Source organism: Nelumbo nucifera, chromosome 7 (assembly GCF_055504915.1).
Source record: "Nelumbo nucifera cultivar China Antique chromosome 7, China Antique-T2T, whole genome shotgun sequence".
Classification (NCBI taxonomy): Eukaryota; Viridiplantae; Streptophyta; class Magnoliopsida; order Proteales; family Nelumbonaceae; genus Nelumbo; species Nelumbo nucifera.
In genome coordinates this window covers 56790754-56808369 of record NC_142655.1, presented here as the reverse complement: position 1 = coordinate 56808369, position 17616 = coordinate 56790754, and the positions used below count along the sequence as shown (strand labels likewise).

General features: G+C 34.5%; 1 protein-coding gene across 4 annotated transcripts; it reads right to left on the bottom strand.

Moving 5' to 3' along the window:
* Positions 1-11304: 11304 nt before the first annotated feature.
* Positions 11305-14553, bottom strand: LOC104599700 (metal tolerance protein 10-like). 4 transcript variants are annotated; one of them, XM_019198144.2, is made up of 7 exons: positions 14391-14553; positions 14043-14240; positions 13818-13930; positions 13488-13733; positions 12227-12307; positions 11902-12132; positions 11305-11791 (listed from the first exon to the last, which is right to left on the bottom strand). In XM_019198144.2, exons 2-7 carry the CDS (start codon positions 14227-14229, stop codon positions 11444-11446), a joined length of 1206 nt encoding a protein of 401 aa, XP_019053689.1. In that variant the 5' UTR covers positions 14230-14240; positions 14391-14553; the 3' UTR covers positions 11305-11443. The 4 variants fall into 4 exon arrangements, with proteins under 4 accessions (XP_019053689.1, XP_010260637.1, XP_010260638.1 ...); XM_010262335.3 differs by having other exon boundaries at positions 14043-14237; positions 14391-14529; XM_010262336.3 differs by having other exon boundaries at positions 14043-14222; positions 14300-14527.
* Between the last annotated feature and the right edge of the window lie 3063 nt (positions 14554-17616).

The window sequence follows — 17616 nt, the reverse complement described above, 5'->3', positions numbered from 1 at the left end:
CCCTAACTCTAGGAGCAAAGACGACTTTTTTGACCTAACGCAATTACCTAAGAACCTCAAACTAGAGCTAATTGGATGCTATCAACTATCAATCTCTTAGTTTGAACAAAGAAAAGACAATTTTGTAGGTGTCCAATGAATCAATTGCCTCCACCCCTAATGACCTTTATATATTAATGAGAATAAGTTATGTATGATCACAAAAGTCACCTTACGTAGGTGTCCATTCAAATTGATATGTGGACATAAGCATCAGTTTACCTATAAGGAATAGATGTTAGGATCTAGTCATGGCCTTTATAAAGATATCACCAATTTTTGCATGTCAAAGGATACATTAGGAGGAGAAATAGACCCAACCAGAAACATGTGCCTAATAAAATGACAATCCACCTCAATATGCTTAATCCTTTCAGGAAACACAAAATTTGATGCAATCTTAATAGCACCAATATTATTAGCATAAAGAGGAGTATGGGTAGGAATCTAAACACCAAGATCCATAAATAGTGATTGGAGCTAGACCGTCTTATTGCACATAAAAGACATTGCCCTATACTCTACTTTAGTAGAAGGCTTGGAGACAATCTATTATTTCATGCGCTTCCAAGAGAAAAAAGAATCACCCATAAGCATATACCACCCAGTAATAGAATGACAGGTGTTCAAGAAATTAGCCTAATTTGCACCTGCCTCTCAATTGTATGGGTGAAGAGGAAGCCTCGAGTAATTGTGCGACAAACATAAAGAACTGTAAAATGAACTACAACCATGTAAGGCTAACGAGGAGAAAGAATAAACTAACCTACAACCTGAACATCATGATAGATATCAAGTCGATTCATAGTTAAATAAACAAAATATCCCACAATTTGTCGATATAAAGTGGCATTAAGAAGTAAAGAGCCTTTTGATTTAGGCTAATTAACATTCAATTCTAAGGGAGTATTAACATGCTTATCAATTGTAATATTGGCTAGTTTGAATAGACTAGTGACATTTTTTGCTAATAGACAAAGTACCCTCAATCACTACATTGAATTTCTAAACCCAAGAAGTCTTTTATGTTAAATGAATTATGAAGAAGGTGTTTACCTTATATGCTTTGATGATAACAAAGACATTGAGAGTACTAATGGTGTGACTAAGTATGCTGTTATCTCAAGTAAGCTTCCCTAAGCCTTAATTACATAAAAGGAAGGTTGCTACCAAATATGAATATTGAAAATTCTACTTGATTAGTTGCTTGAGATTCATGATCTCATCACCATGATCTCATCCCTAAGCCTCTTGGGCCGGTTTGAAGTTTGAACCACCACGTCAACATAAAAATCTGTCAAATTCTGCAGTTTCTTGGCAACCCTCTGAACTCAAGGGGATCTTGTGGGCTTAGACATTCATCAGTGCCATTGCCTCCTTTGGCCACTCCTTGATGGCCTTGAATCCAACATGGGCCCTCAAAACCGGGGCTAAAGCATGGTCCATCTTTAAATGCCATTAGAGCCACGATTAAAGCAAGTCCAGATCTGCTACCAATACGTTCTAACACTGTACCAACATGATTCTATATAGTCCACACATCTCATACATGGTGAGTCTCATTTTTACGATGAATCTCAGTCTTATAGTGAGATGTCGGGTATAAGATCATATTGGTAGGGTGTTGGAACTTATTTTGTTGGCAGAAGATTCCAATTTGGCTAAAGCATAGTTCATAGTTATTATCATTATTATTATTAAAAAGAAGATGTTCCCTTTCATGTGAAAAGAGAACAAGTAATAGTCTTTTTTAGGAGTGCACATCTGTGCCCTACTGGGGCCCTGATGATGTACCAGAAATTATGATGTTATCATCGGGAGATGTTCCCTATACATGACGTTGTGGGGTGCCCCACAACATCCCACAACACACCCTTGCTGTGTGTTGGGAACATCTCCTGATGATGTACCAGAAATGATGATGTCATCATTTGGAAATGTTCCCAATACATGACATTGTGGGGCGCCCCCTTGTGGGGTGGAGATGTGAATGCCTTTTTTAGGGAGATTTAACTAGTGTTTGGCATGGATGCCATTGTCTCAGAGCTGTTTTATGAGAAAATGATGCTATATGGATGAGGGTTTGTTGCATTGTTTTTTGAAAAAATAACTCCTATTTTTTGTTTGGCATTGATGCTGTCACATAGGATGTTTTATGTTTTATGGGGGAACGACACTGGTTTTATTTAGTACCAATGCTTTATATTATAACCTTTTTCAGCCTAGTTCATAACAGAAGCTCAAGGTTATCAGCTTTCTGGTGTTTTAATTTGACAACAGAAAAACATTAAAGCAGGTGTTTGCTGCTGCCTGCTGGTCCTGGTCCCTGGAACAATAGACGATGCTTCATCTGATCCATCCTGTGGCTGTGGGTGAAAATGACAAGCAATGGTCAATTCTGGGTGACCCAGTGCTTTCACTTAGTTGCCCCTCTTTGGCAACAGCCAGCCAGGCTGCATTAATTGGTGCATAAGTCCCAAATATGCTTTTGTAGCATAAAGTGATTTTCATATGTGATGTGATAATACATATTTTTTATTAATTTATATTTTTCAAATTAAATGTACGATATATAGGGTAAATTACAAGAACCCCCCTATTATGAAGTCAGTGGCAAAGACCCCCAATACTTTCTTTTGCGACAAACATCCCTTTAAACTTTGGCCATTAGACAAAGACCCCCTCTATTAATATTTAATCAGTTAATTTCAAAAAAATTCTCATCTAACTATTTAAAATTTTCTAAATTCCTAAACTATGCTTTTCTAAGTTATTTTAGAAAAGGGTACTGTCAATAATCTTCCATTCTTAAACGAGGAATGGCAGGCGGAAGAACTCAGCAGAGCAATTGTAGTCCTACATACAAGAATTCCAAGAAAAGCAGATAAATTTGAATATGAATGCACTCTCCTTGAAATCGACTTAAAGCTCCTCGTGGAAGAAAAGAAAATCAGTTAGTTCCTGTCTAACAACTTACCATGAATGTGAATGAGTAGAACCTTTGGGTCCTGAACTTGTGTCGTACTAAAACCTCAATAACTCTATTTTGATCATTAAAGACTCTTAATGCACTGACAAGCGACTACCACATGTTGATTCAAGGAATTCTAAAGAATCTCAATCTTTAACTGAGAAAACAAAAAAGGGGGAGATTGTGATTTCTGCCACATGTTGTGATTCAAGGAGTAGTTGAGAATCTCAGTCTTTAACTAAGAAAACCATGGTTTTCAATACTGGACCGGACTGGATGGTCAGACCGAAAAATCAGGAATTGGTCAGGTGATCGATTTCGTTTTTTCCTAAAATCGGAATTTTCCCAAAAAACGTTGATTTTGGTTAGCAAACCGTTGAGCCATGCGGTTAACTGTTCGAACGGTTTTGACTATTTTTTATTTTTTTTATATATTTTTTTGTCAGAATGGTCGGACCGTTCGCCCCGGAAACCGGAACCCTGACCAATTCATTCTCTGGATCGGTTTTAGAAACTTTGAAAAAAACGATTTCAGCTAGAGAGAGAGAGAGAGAGGGGAGGGGGAGTTGTGTCTTTCTCTTTCTTTCTACCTCAACGCTTTTCGTTCCTTATCTCTGTATTATTGCTACATCATATTTTTACCTTTTAGTTTTGTTTATTATCTTCCGGTTTCCAAATTACTATTAAAGCTAATAATAAGTAATAGTTTGTTGTGTTCAATCTTTTAATTGAATTTGTGTATGTATTTATCATCATTTAATAAATGGATTTCCGATTTCATTACGAGAAAATGCGTTTTTCAGTTTTCTCTTACACTTGTAAACTCTTCGTCGGACGGTTGGAATGCAAAGCACATTAGGGGAGAATTGAGAATTTCTAATAATCCTTTAAACGGACCGGTGGGAGATGACAAAACGAACTACCGAATTCTGTTCAGAGATCGTATCAAATAAAGGGAATGGGGACCAACTGTGGAACTCTAATTTTTAGTCAGTTAGGCTTTAAGAGAGAATGGCAAAAAAAAAAAAAAAGAAAATAGAGAAAGGTTAGTAGGGTATTTTGGTGCTTTCCATCATCTGACTTAACGGCTGAGGGGGCATTCGTCCCAACACAAAAGTTCGGGGGGTGTGTTTGTCGTGAAATAAAGTATAGAGGGTCTTTGTCACCGACCCATAGTATGGGGGTTCTTGTAATTTACCCATATATAACCTAAATGGTCTGCACTTCTTCTAATTCTGCTATCATATAAATTAAAGGGAAATTGTCAAAAACTCATCATAAGTTTTCAGAATTTCTCTTAAATTCACCACAACTTTTCAAAACGTCTAGAATTCACCATGTCAGTAAGTTTTTATTTTCCAAAACTCACCTTAAGTTAGTGCACCGTTAATGTTTCTTAACAGAAGTGTCCACACCCAGCATAAATAACAATTTTTATGACCAAATCACCCTTGAATGGCGAGTTAGAGGAAAAGGGTATTTTTCATTTTTCAAATTTCTTTTTTTTTACATGTTTAGTGTTTTGTTATAATTTCTGTTTTTTTTTTACATTTTTATATTTTCTACAATCTATTAAAGTTCCTGTATTTTTTTGTTATTTATTTGCATTTTTTTTGTTTTTCTATATTTTTTTGTGTTTTTTCTACATTTTTTTCTGATTTTGTTTTTGAATTTCTGTAGTTTCTATAATTTGAAAATAATTTTTTATTTGGTGTGCAATTTCTATAGTTTTTTATATTTTTGCAATTTCTGTGTTTGTATGTATTTTATATTTGAAAATATTTTTTAAACTTTTTCCTTTTTTCATGTGTAAATATTAAAATATATGTATATATTTTATATTTTTCTATGATGGTTAAAATGTTTATATATTAATGGCCATTAGTATCTTTAACGTCAAGTTAGTGACATAGTGAATTTTAGACATTTTGAAAAGTTGTGGTAAGTTTAAGAGAAATGCTGAAAACTCATGCTGAGTTTTTAAAAATTCCCTAAATTAAAAACCAATAACCAATCAAACATTATCATCCACTTGGTAACTAACCTTTATTCATTCAAATTCATGTGGGCTTGTGATTGCTGTTTTTCATTCAAATTCACGTGGGCTTCTGATTGATTGTAGTTTTTCAAGTATCATACCCTCTTGGTTTTATAGGAAATGGTGCATATTTACTGTTGTCATTGTTTTAAAAACCAACACACAGAAGTCAAACTGTTTTTGCCTCCGGGTTGTGGATCACTAGTTCGATCGATTGGGTCAAATAGTTCAGACCATGCCACATCAGTATATATATATATATGTGTGTGTGTGTGTGTGTGTGTGTGTATGTGTGTATTTTAGATATTTTATATGTTATTTTATATTTAACTTATGCTTTTTAATTCAGTTTTTAATTTTTTATTTATAAAAAATATTAAAAATTGCAATTTGAGACAAAAAAAGAGATTTTTCCACAAAAAATAGCGGGACAAGGCGCCAGGAGATGCATAGATCTCAACCCCAATCAGACATCGGAGTGCAAAGTTATGGCCTTCGAAAGTTTGCATACATTGAGTGTGCTACCCACGACCCGACCATCGGGTTGTACAAGTCAACGATCGAATGATTCTTGACAAAGTCAACATTTTTGACCGTCTGATGAGTCTTGATTGAACCAGACCTGAAATCCTAACTGGGTGATGGCTCAAACAGTGTCGTACAAGTCAACGGTCGAATGATTCTTGACCAAGTCAACATTTTTGACCGTCTAATGGGTCTTGATTGAACCAGACCCAAAATCCTAACTGGGTGATGGCTCAAACAGTTCGACCGGCCAGATCAATGATGAGTTGAAAACATTGATTGTTGTTGGTCTTTCATTCAAACAAACTTAACAATTTTCTTCTGTTGTATTTTTTTTTTTACTTTGAATTCAAGGGTTTGTGGTTGTATTTTTTTTTTTTTACTTTGAATTCAAGGGTTTGTGGTTTGAGGAGCAAAGGGAAGTTGTAATGTTGCCAAGGGAAATGTGATAAATCCACACTTTTAAACTTCCAACAAAATCCACGTTAATGTAAGTCCCTGAAGAGTTACAAGTGTTGCTTGATGGTTGAGTTTGGCATTGATTATGATTGTTTTTTAACAAAAGCATGGTCCACAAAAATTTTGTAAAATGGGATAAATAATTTAAGAAAAAAGAATGGAAAAAAAGGGAAATTGTGACATATAAAAAATTGCAGATAAAGGTGCAACTTGGGTGGATTAGGCCAGATTTAAGGCCAACTGCCCAACGGAAAGACTTGGGCCTAAGGCCCAAACCCAAGGTCAAGCCTGATTAACCAATCCAAGCCCAACCTGAATTAAAATTTCACCCACTCGAGTTGGGCTTGGAATTGGATTGGTCAATCAGGCTTAGGTGGGCTTCTTAGGTCCAATTTATCTAGAAAAGATCCCTAAACCTTTTTAGCACAAATAATTTGAACCATTAAATAGAAAAGTTATATATTTTGTATATTTGTATGAATGCATACGTATATGTATGCTTGTATATGTATTAGTAAATGTGTGAATGCACTGCAGCGACAATTTAGTATCTTTATCAGAACCCATGAAACAAAGATAAGTAGCAAAGCATGGTTTGATAGTTGATTTGAATTTTGTATTTTATTTTCCTTTTTAATATATTTTTTGTTTAATATGATAAATATATAACATTAGGATGTACTTTTTTTGTATATTAATATTTTTGTTTATTTATAACTTTTATTATTTAATTATGACATTATGGGTTAACCCACTTGGACAAGATGGTTAAACTACTTATTTGCCACTTAGATGGATGGTTTCATTTTCAGGTCAATTTTAAAATAAAGGCTTTGTATTGTTAAAATTATTGGACATAAATTAACTTAATAGAATTTATTGGTGAGAAATAAAAATACCTTAAATATAGAACTTTAATGGAAGAAAGTAGGAGCAAGGATTTAAATATCGACATGGGGTGTATATATGGGGATACACTTGTCATATGTACCGGTACAGATGTGTATCAGGCCGCTATGCATCGACACACATTGTTTCTTTATAAAAAACTGCAGGCAAAGTGATTCAAACTCGGATCACCATAACACGCCCAAAGTCTTGCACCTTAAATGTGATTCTAAGCCACTAAACCATGTATAATCTTGTGATAATAAATTTAATAAAATAAAATTTATTAACTTTTGTCTATATATGTGATTTAAACAAAAACTACATGTTTATATTTAACAACCCTAACTAAAATTTTAAAAGAATAATACTCAAAAATTGTATTTTATAAACTAATACAATAATAATCTATCAAATCCATGTTTATATAAAAAGATGATTTTTAATATCAAGAAAATTATACAAATAAAATATTAAGAATAGAATAATTATTTTAATACTTAAAATTTATGAATTTGCAAATGATATGCATATAAAAATTTTTATATATTTTAATAAATTATTAATTAATATTTTAATATATATTAATAAGTAATACCAACATATTTATTATTTATAAAAAATAAAAATATTGTTTATAAAATATTTAAGAATATAACATTAAATTGAATTTATCAAATCCATTAATCTACATTTATTTCAAAAAATTATTTTTCATATTAGAAAAATTATATAAATAAAATATTAATAAAGGAGTAATTATTTGAGTAATTAAAAATTATGAATTTTTATATGATATGTATATTATAAATTTTAACAACTTTGATATACTTTAAGTTACGATTAGATTTTAATAAATTATTAATTAGTATTTTAATTTGTATTTTAGAATTCAATATTTAGTTGACTTTTTGGTAATGTTAAAAATTAAAAAAAGTAAAATAAAAATAATTTATATAATAATTGAAACATAATATGTGCATATGTTTAGTGCCTTAGACCCTTGATTGATGCATTATAAATAAAATTATATGATATTTTATGCATCATAATATATTAATTACAATATATTTTTCATATATATCACTAAAATATACATTTCTAATGTATTTAATACTATTTGTGATTATTTTGATATTAAATTTAATGATATTATTGTATTTACGAAATTTGTATGTATTTTTCTAGCGCATCTACGCATTTTCATATTTTTCGTCTATATCCATATGGTTACAAAGCGTATCAGTATCCAACTTGTCTGATACGATACCTGATACTGATACATTAATCCTTGAGTAGGAGTTAATGACTTAAATATTGGACTTATTGTGAAGAAATTGAACGGGGTGATAAGTAGTTGTTCAAATTACATTTTCTACTCTCGTAGTTAGAGAGGGATCAAATTCAAAAGGAGGGGCCTTTTAGTCATTAAAAAGTCCACATAAGTTCATTTATATAGGATTTAATGAGAGAGAATGGGAGTTAATACCTTAAATATAAAACTTAATGAGAGGGAAAATAAGAACTTAAAAGTAATAGATCAAATTACATTTCTACCTTCATAATGAAGAATGATCAAATTTAAAACTAAGGGTATTTTAATCAAGAAAGGGCCAAAGTCTAGGAGAGCGGATTTGCTCCTCACACCTGGCGCCTCACAAGCGCCTCACATGCACATCCTATCATGCATTGGGAACATCTTCCGTACTTATTAGTTATTATTCACGGGAGATGTTCCCAATGCATGGTGAATGTGCATGTGAGGCGGCCATTTGTGAGGAGCAGATCCCATCACAAAGTCTAGACCCTATTTCACTTTTAATAGTTCTAATGGATGTATACATGCATTGCACATGAAAATTTTAGATAACAATAGTAGTTTTAGTATCCTTAAGAAATCCTATGAAACAAAGATAATTAATCAAAGCATTGTGTGCTGGTGGATTTAAAGTTTGTATTCCCTTTCCATTGTTATTAAAAGTGCTTCTTACTTGTCATATTTATTTTTGTTTAATATGCTAAATATATGATATCAAAATGTGCATATTTCTTTTTTATTTTTTTATTTTTATTTCTATCTATTTTGAGCTTTTGTTATATAATTATGACATCATTGGTTGACTCATTTGATTCAAAGAAAAAAAAATGATTTTGCTTTTGGGCGGTTCTGAATTCTATTCCATTTCCATAAATAATTATAAATATAATTTTATTTTTCATGATTATATTTGTTTATTAATGTAAAGGGACTATATTTGTGATGTGTTATTTTTTTTATAAATTTTTTGTGCTCTTTTGCGATTTTTTTGTATTTATTTATAATTTTTAGTTTTATTATTTAATTATGACATCATTAGTTAACCTATTCTACCTAAATGGTTGGACCACTAATCACCACTTAGATGGAAAATATTTTTTTGAGTTAGTTTTAATTTTTTATTAAATTTCCATCATTAATTAAAAGAATTCTAATTCTTATTCAACACACTTCTTTTTTGTATAATATGATGAATACATAATATGAGAGACATACCCAAATGTTTTTTAAAATGTTTTTGTATTTTCTTATAACTTTTATGTTTCTATTCTTTTTAAAATTTTCATTATTTAATTATGATATCATGGGTTGACTCATTTTGGCCCAGATTGTTGAACTACTTACCCACCAAGCCACTACTTTGGTAGAAGAATGGTTTCATTTTCACGGTGGTATTTGATGCAGCACGATCTAGGCACTCCTAGTTGGCTGAAACTTGGCTCCTAGCTGTGACACCTGAGATGAAGAGGAACGTGAAGGATTCTGGGGAGCTCTCCTGGCGGGAACACTCCAATGGCTAAGTTAGAACTCTGAGGAAAACACAAAGAGTTAAGAGTGCTGAAAGTGCTAGCTTCAATACCTTTTCTTCGTGAGGGTCGGGGTCCTCTTATATCGGAGCTCAGTCACATCAGGCGTAGCCGCCACTGCCCTAGCTGTTACTGCCAAGGCTGAGGTGGCAGGTGCAGGCTGTTGCTGTAGGGTTCGGATTCGTCAGGCGTGCCATGATTTTTAGAGACGGCAAGTACAACGCCGCCTGGCAAGGGATGCGGGCACTGCCACTGGATCCGACAGGTATGGATGTCAGGCGGATCTCCCCTGTAGGCTGCCGAGCTACTTTGCATCGAACCGCCTGGGGATGGTTTGCCTTGCACCGAGGTGCCGAGGTACGACGAGGTGCTTGCATTGGAGGTGAGCCTTAAGCAAGTACGAACAGGAGTCTCGACGGTGCTGTCCCGAGGTGTTTCTCCCTCGGGACACTTAGCCAAAAGTTGGGGTGCTCCCTTCTTAGGAAGGGAGAGCTCGAAGCCCCTTAGGAGGAGCTCGGATCTTAAGGGGAGCTCGGGTCCCTTTGCACGGGGGGAGCTCGGGGCGCTCCACCCTCTGGCTTGGGGCGAGCGGGGCCTTGCTTCTTGGCGAGTTGTCACACCCGCCGGTCGTTTGGTCGGGCCTCGGCGAGCTTGTTACACCGAGTTGTGGCCAGGCTGTCGCGTTGAGTTGTCACTTATGCCAGGTCATGCCCACGTGTCCCCGTGCTACGAGGTCTGTCCAAATCACCCTACATCAGAATTAAGTTATGCATTGTTAAAATTAGTAGATGTATTTAATTAAAAAAATTATTTTAGAAAAAAAATTAGTAAAGCATATCAATAAGAAACATAAATACCTCAAAAGTAGGATTTAAGGCTCCATTTGGTAAGAGTGCAAATTCAGGTTTAGTGCATATATGCACTCTAGTTTATTTCTGCTGGTAAAAATGCATTTATGTTCTGAAAGTGATAACTTTGACAAATTTCAAGGCATGTTTACATCCAAAATGGGAGCAAAGTTTAATTTACGCTCAAAGCTGATTAATATTAAAAAGGTATATTTCAATCTTGGGATTTGTGTTTGCACTTGTTGTAAGAGTTAACACTTTAAAATGAGAGTAAATTGAATGAAGTGAAAAGTAATGGTTCAAATTATGTTTTCTACATTCCAGTTATAGAGGGATCAAATTCAAAAGTAGGGGCATTTGAATTAAGAAAAAAATTCCACAAATGATACGATTTAATGATAAGGTATAAGAATAGATTGTACTTGAAAGTAACTTGGGGCAAAGACCCAGCCCAAAAACCAAAAATCCAAGCACACTCATGTAAATTTTTTGGCAAGATCGGTCCAGGGTTGGGTTGGGCCTGCCCAAATTACACCCCCAAGTCATCAAGAGATGTTGGCAGAAAAACTGAAGGACAACAATCAATAAAGATTTCTCCCTCTGCCTCAAAACTTCCTTAATGAGCAATATGTGTAAAAAAAGAGGAGTCCTTTCGGCTCCAGGCTACACCTTCTAATTAGAGAAACCGAAACTTTCTTAGCAAGTGGCTTCACGTCAAGTTCAATGCCATTTCCTTGGGAAAATAATCCTTCCTTGATACTTTTCAAAAAAAAAAAAAAACAACCGTATATAAGGGCTGTTTATCTATCAAAAGACAACAAACTTTTAATATCAGTAGAGCTTGTTATTATGCTCTGGCTTGTGAGTGAACTCATAATCTATATGGACAAAAGCTCTATCGACATCAGGGAGCTGCTCCAGCTTCTCTTGTAGCGTTTCTCCAATGTTATGGGCTTGACTGAGAAGCATATTCCCAGGTAGGACTATGTCCACCTCCACAAAGTAATTGGCACCAAAGGTATAGGCTCTTACTGTATCAATGTGCTTGATCTCTTCATGATGATTCCAGATGAGATATGTCAGCTTTGTTAAGTAATCAGGAGGAGCACTTCTTCCAATCAACGATCTCACATTCTCAACAACTGTCTTCGACCAATTACTGATTGTATATACAGCTATCTGTATCACATTACATCAATAATTCAACTTAGCAAATTCAACAACAGTTAGTAACTTGGTACAGAGATAGAGGGAGAGAGAAATAGTTAACTTTGATGTAATGGACTTACTAATATGGCCCCAGTTGGATCAATCCACCACAAGAATCGATAAGCAAGCTCAGCTGTTACTAGACCGATTGAGTTAGTAACCACATCAAAGAAATGATCTTGAGCATAGGCTCTAACGATTTCATTCTTAAATTGTCGACAATATATCATCAGTACAAATTTTACTGCTGTGACTGAGGTCATGATTGCGATCAACCATATTTCCTTCTCTCTGTTCAATTCTGGGCGAGACTGCAGAGATTGATCAATGGTGATTTACAATTATTTCTTGTTTTTCTTTTCGAAAATGTTCAGATAGTTGGAAACAGTGCATGGATTCACGTACCTGTGCTATCAGTTCCCGAGAAGATTCTAACAATACTTGTAGTCCCAAGGCTGCCATCACTGAAGCAAAAACTATGATGCCCTACAAATTTAATCTGGATCATTAGGCAGCTAGCTTCCATTACTTTAGCAGAAATAAAGCTGCAACCCTGCAAGTCTGCCACTCTGGGCTGGGTTAACCCGAATGGTGGGATTGAAGCATGCCCAATCTCCAATCCCCACCTAATTTAACTGTATTTATGTATGAATGTATAAGGTTTTAAATATTGATAGAGATTAGAGGAATGGGGTGCTTATTTTTTTGCCATGTTTTTGAACATTTTTCTAAAGCTGTTCATGGGGTCAATATACCCCCAAATCTTACATCAAATGCCAGTCATATCAACCGATAGGATATGGGCCGTACATTACGAAATTTTGATCTTTATATATGCATCTATGCATTTATATACATGCATTATGTATGTATATATATACAACTATATATTCATAAATGCATATATGTTTGTATGCTTGTGTGTATGTGTGTATTAAACCATGATGATTTGAAGTTGGGCAAATTTTTTTTAAACCATGATGATGACTGTGTCCTTTTATCTGCAATAATACTGAAACTGAATTGACCTCAATACTTGAGGAAATAAGAAAATGTGTTAAAAGAGGAAGTAAAGAAGTTGGGCCAACCCAAAAATTTCAGGTTGGGGCCGGGTTCAACAGCTTGGGTGAATTTGGGTTGACCTCAACCCGGCCTAACCCGATACCCCTAATTAAGCAGAAGAAAATTATTTAACTTCATAGTACTCTTCTACCAGGGACAGGCCCTCCATTCAATAGCCCTTCTTTAATTTGTTTGTTTGTTATTAGTTATGACTTAAGAGAGATAGGCTGTATCGAAATGGTTCAACTGTGTACTTTGTAGGTTCCTTCTACGAAGGTCCCTTGTAACAGTAATATTTAGGCTCCCGTTTAATTCACTGTAGGAATCGAAATCCTTTGGAAAAATCGAAATGGGAATTAGAATCATGTAAAATGGGATTTCCTTAGAATCGAGGGGAAAGAATGCCATTTTCTAAAATGGGGAAATGCTATTCCACCGGGAATAGAAATTGAATGGATTACGATTGCGTCTAACCAAACAGTTGAAATCAAAATGGCCTTTCAGATCCCAATTCCCGCAAACCAAACGGGACCTCAATTCTGCCATATCAGAGTATGCAGTTCATTAATTTTGAAGGACAAAGAAGAAAGGATGGAAGACTCACCAAAGGTTGCATCCTCTGTTTGCCAATTGGATAACGATAGTGATTGGGTTTTCTCATGGCGTGGTCGGTGAACCAGAGAATGAAACCAGATAAGAGATCCATGAATGAGTCCAAGGTCGATGCAATCACTGCTAAAGATCTGCTCTCCACTGAAGCATAAACTTTTGCCATGAACAGAACAATATTAGCTATATTTGATGCATGAACAGCCATCCTCTCGCTCCTCGCCAGCTGCTGCTGCTCATCCTGAGACCAATATTATTCAGTTACAGAATTAATGAAAATGGTTAAACCGATCCCCAGTTTTGTTCAAACCCAAAACTAACTAACCTCTGTTAGATGACCAGGCAAAGAACCATATTCAGTAACAGCTTCCATTTCATTGAATCCCTTGAGTAGCTTCTCTTGCCTCCTGTAATACTTGGCAACTTTTCCTTGTTTTCCTGAAATAAAAAGAAAACAGAACAATCGGATCACAATCAATCACCATTGATCAATGGGTCTAACCCAGGCCAACAGAAGCCTCTCATGCAGCCGGAACCAATGACAACTTACTTAGACACCTCAAAAGGTCTGAGAAACCAGGTCGAGGGTCCTCTTGGTGTTGTTGCTCCGGCAATTGAAACTCTTCTAAATTGAGTCTCCACGACTGGTTGGCTGACTCCATCTCTGTGTCTTCCGCCGGAGTCCGGTGCAGAAGGCCCGATGTATAGCCAGAAGAGACGGTGGGGACACCTGCCATTGCATAAACTACTGTGTTCGCCCAACAGTATGTTTATCAAAAGGGAAAGGAGATTGAATCAATTAATTACCTCACAAACAATGTCTGAGTGGGAAATTGACGTGTCGGACTAGAGATACTGTTAAAGGTAATAGGTATCCAAACGGAACGTAACAACCTACCGGAAATAATGCAGAGAGATTTTGTAACTCTCTCAGTCACGGCGATTGATTGAGTAAAAGAGTTGTAAACCTAGCTGTAACAAACGCGCTCCTTCACTACTCTATATCCTCGCAAGTAGCGTGAGGTTGGGACTCTCTCAGGCTTTACCATTCCCAACCACTTATATACTTCTTCCTGCTAATCTCTTATAAGTATCCCCTAATTTTTAGGCTATGGTTACTGTTTAGAAATTGTCTTAATTAGGTTGCGTTTGGAATGAATATAAAGTACACTTATGATTCTTTACATTGAACCATTAAAAAATAATTATTTGAATTTCGAAAAATGCGCATGAGAATATAGGAGTTTTACATATCTCCTTTCATGAATTTTTACATTGATTTACTATCTAAAACTCTGTTCTATCCAAATATATGCAAAACTGAACAAGAGTAGGGTTTTAGGTCGATCATAATTATACACTTCTTCCAAATGCTTACAGAGTCAAACTGGCATAAATATTTACAATGATGGCATTTTACATCATTTCCAAACGCAACCTAAAGTATTCGCAAGCTTTTTGCCCATTAGCATCTGTTAATAAAAAGTTGAAAATGACTATTTTATCCACCATTTTTCCTTAAATTCTCAAAATAAAGCATTTGGATAAACCCTCTTGCCCCATGCCCTGGCAGGCGACTATCATCCTTCCAATGTTTATTATTTAGTTTTATGGTTTTACCGTCAGCAATGTGCTGAATGATAAACATCAAATAGCGTTTGAAACCAGAAATGCAGTTAGAACTTGTAAACAAAGCCCACAAATGCTCAAACCAAGAAAAACAAAAATCAGAAAAAGACATTGAGGAGGTATCAACAAATGCTCAAACCAAGCTTTGGGATGATCTATTAATGCCGTTCCCAGTTTGCAACAGTAAAGGTGTTTTGAAAATTTGGATCTGTTGAATTTTATTTTGAAAATTTGGAAAATAATGAAGGTCAAAATTGACAAAAAAGGGTTGTGTCACATGTGAACGGATTATGAGATGGTACACTTAATACACACTAATGGTGGGGGGATTTAGTCAATTATCAAAAGAAAAAAAATGGAATACTTTAAAGTAATTTTTAAACCCTAGGGATAAAGTAAACCAATTTCGTACAACTTAGAGGTACACCAAAAAAAATGAACATTATCATCAATCATATATTCTTTTTGGTAGGTCGGCAACCATCAACTAAGGTTGTGTTTGGTTTAAAGGAAAAAGTAGGAAAAGGAAAAGAAAGGTAGAAAAATTTTTTACAAACCTTGTATGGATTTCCCTACCTTTTAATTCAAATCAAACATAGCCTGCAATTAATTGATGATCAACAAGTCATAAACCTTCTATTGCAAGTTTGCAACCGTCTGATCAGAATAACTGATGGGACCCGCCAGAGAGCTTGGACACCTCTGCCCCTTGAATCTTGTAGAAAAGTATTTCTAAGGTTTGCTTCCACTTTCCATTATTTCTATAATCTCTACTGGTAGGCTACTTTCTGTTGATACCTGAGTGAAAGAGATGGGTTGCTTGTTTTAGAGGCCTCCTTACTTGATTTAGACAACCGATTCTTATTCCTTCGTCTCCTTCAATTGAGTGATTGAACGAACTGTTGTTAATGGAATGACTAGAGATGGTTGTCCATGGCTATGGCTATGATGAGGAATTAAATTGAGGGATTCCTTGAATGAAATTCCTTTCTGAGATTATTCATGTTCTATTTGGCAGAAAAGGTCAACAACAAAACCAAGGTTTGAGCAGAGTGGGTTGAAGGTAAGAAATCCTGTAACCCACCAATTCTTAGGGTTACACCACCCAACCCAATAGATGGTGACTGCAAACAGAACCACGCGGAATGCTTTTGAGCCCTGAGATTTTCAGGTGATCCAGATTTATTCTGTGAATAAATAATCTCTGATAGCCCAGCGAATCAATTGATTAGTACCCCTCTCCACATAGAATCAATTGTTTAGTACCCTCCACAGAATACAGAATGGGGAAGCTTCCTAGATCCTTCCTCAATTATCCTTTAGTACTCCTTTTTGCAAAAAGGAGAAAGAGAGAGAGAGGCAAATTCACAAATTTACAACCTCTCCAAATAAATCCTAGAAGACTCAAGATCGCATAAAAATAAAAATAAAAAACTTTAGTACTCCTTTAGTACTCCTTTAGGATTCTAGTTATAAAATGTATTATAAAATTATTGTAGATTTTATTAAAATTGTCCTCCATATAAAAAAGTATTTCCATCATTAAAGACATTAAAATTATATAAATTAATAGAGGTCATTACTTAGTGCCATCATCATCATCATTCAAAGTCTTATCCCAACTATATTAGGTCATATCCATTGTTAAATTATAATTGTTTAAATCATTTCTTACCACTCATGTCCTTTTTGGTCTATCCTCCCTTTTAAATCCGGGTAAAATAGTTATACCTCCCCTCATGTTTATGATAAGCAAGGTTTTAAATTTCGCAGTGTATTGCGTTTCAGAAGAATTTTGATATACGGAACATATATAATTATATGGTTTCATATTTTTTCGTCTGTATTGGATCAATATGGTTCCATATTGGCCTTGTATTGGACCATTTCGGTATGTATTGGCCAATACAACTCGAAACATGCTGATACATACCCGAAACGGGCCGATATGCATTATATATCAACCAAATTTAATTTCCCTCTTCTTTTTAAATTTAAATTTAAATTTAATTTATCTCTTCTCTCTCATTAATATCAATTTTAATTAAGCCTTAAAGTTTGAGACATCACAAATGCTAATATAATTTAATTAAATACTCATTTAAGTTACCTATAATTACAGCATTTAATGTCATTAAATGTTATTTAAGTGAAATATCTTGCTAAAAACCACAAACCAAAGGTAACAAGTTTCAAACCCAAGTCATTTGCTTATAACAATAATTAATTAACCGTTATCCCAACCTTAATTACTTGTTAAAATGACATATTTTTTTATACTTAAAGTAATATTTCTTGCTTTGGTGGATGTTTCCCAACAGATGCTATAAGTTTGATTATTAATATTTATATAATAATAAGATGAATACAAATTTATATTTATTTATTAAAAATTAAGGTATATATCAACTTTAATACATAATAAATATTATCTAAATCTATATATAATAAATATTAACTAATAAATGATTTCAAAAAATATTAACTAATAAATA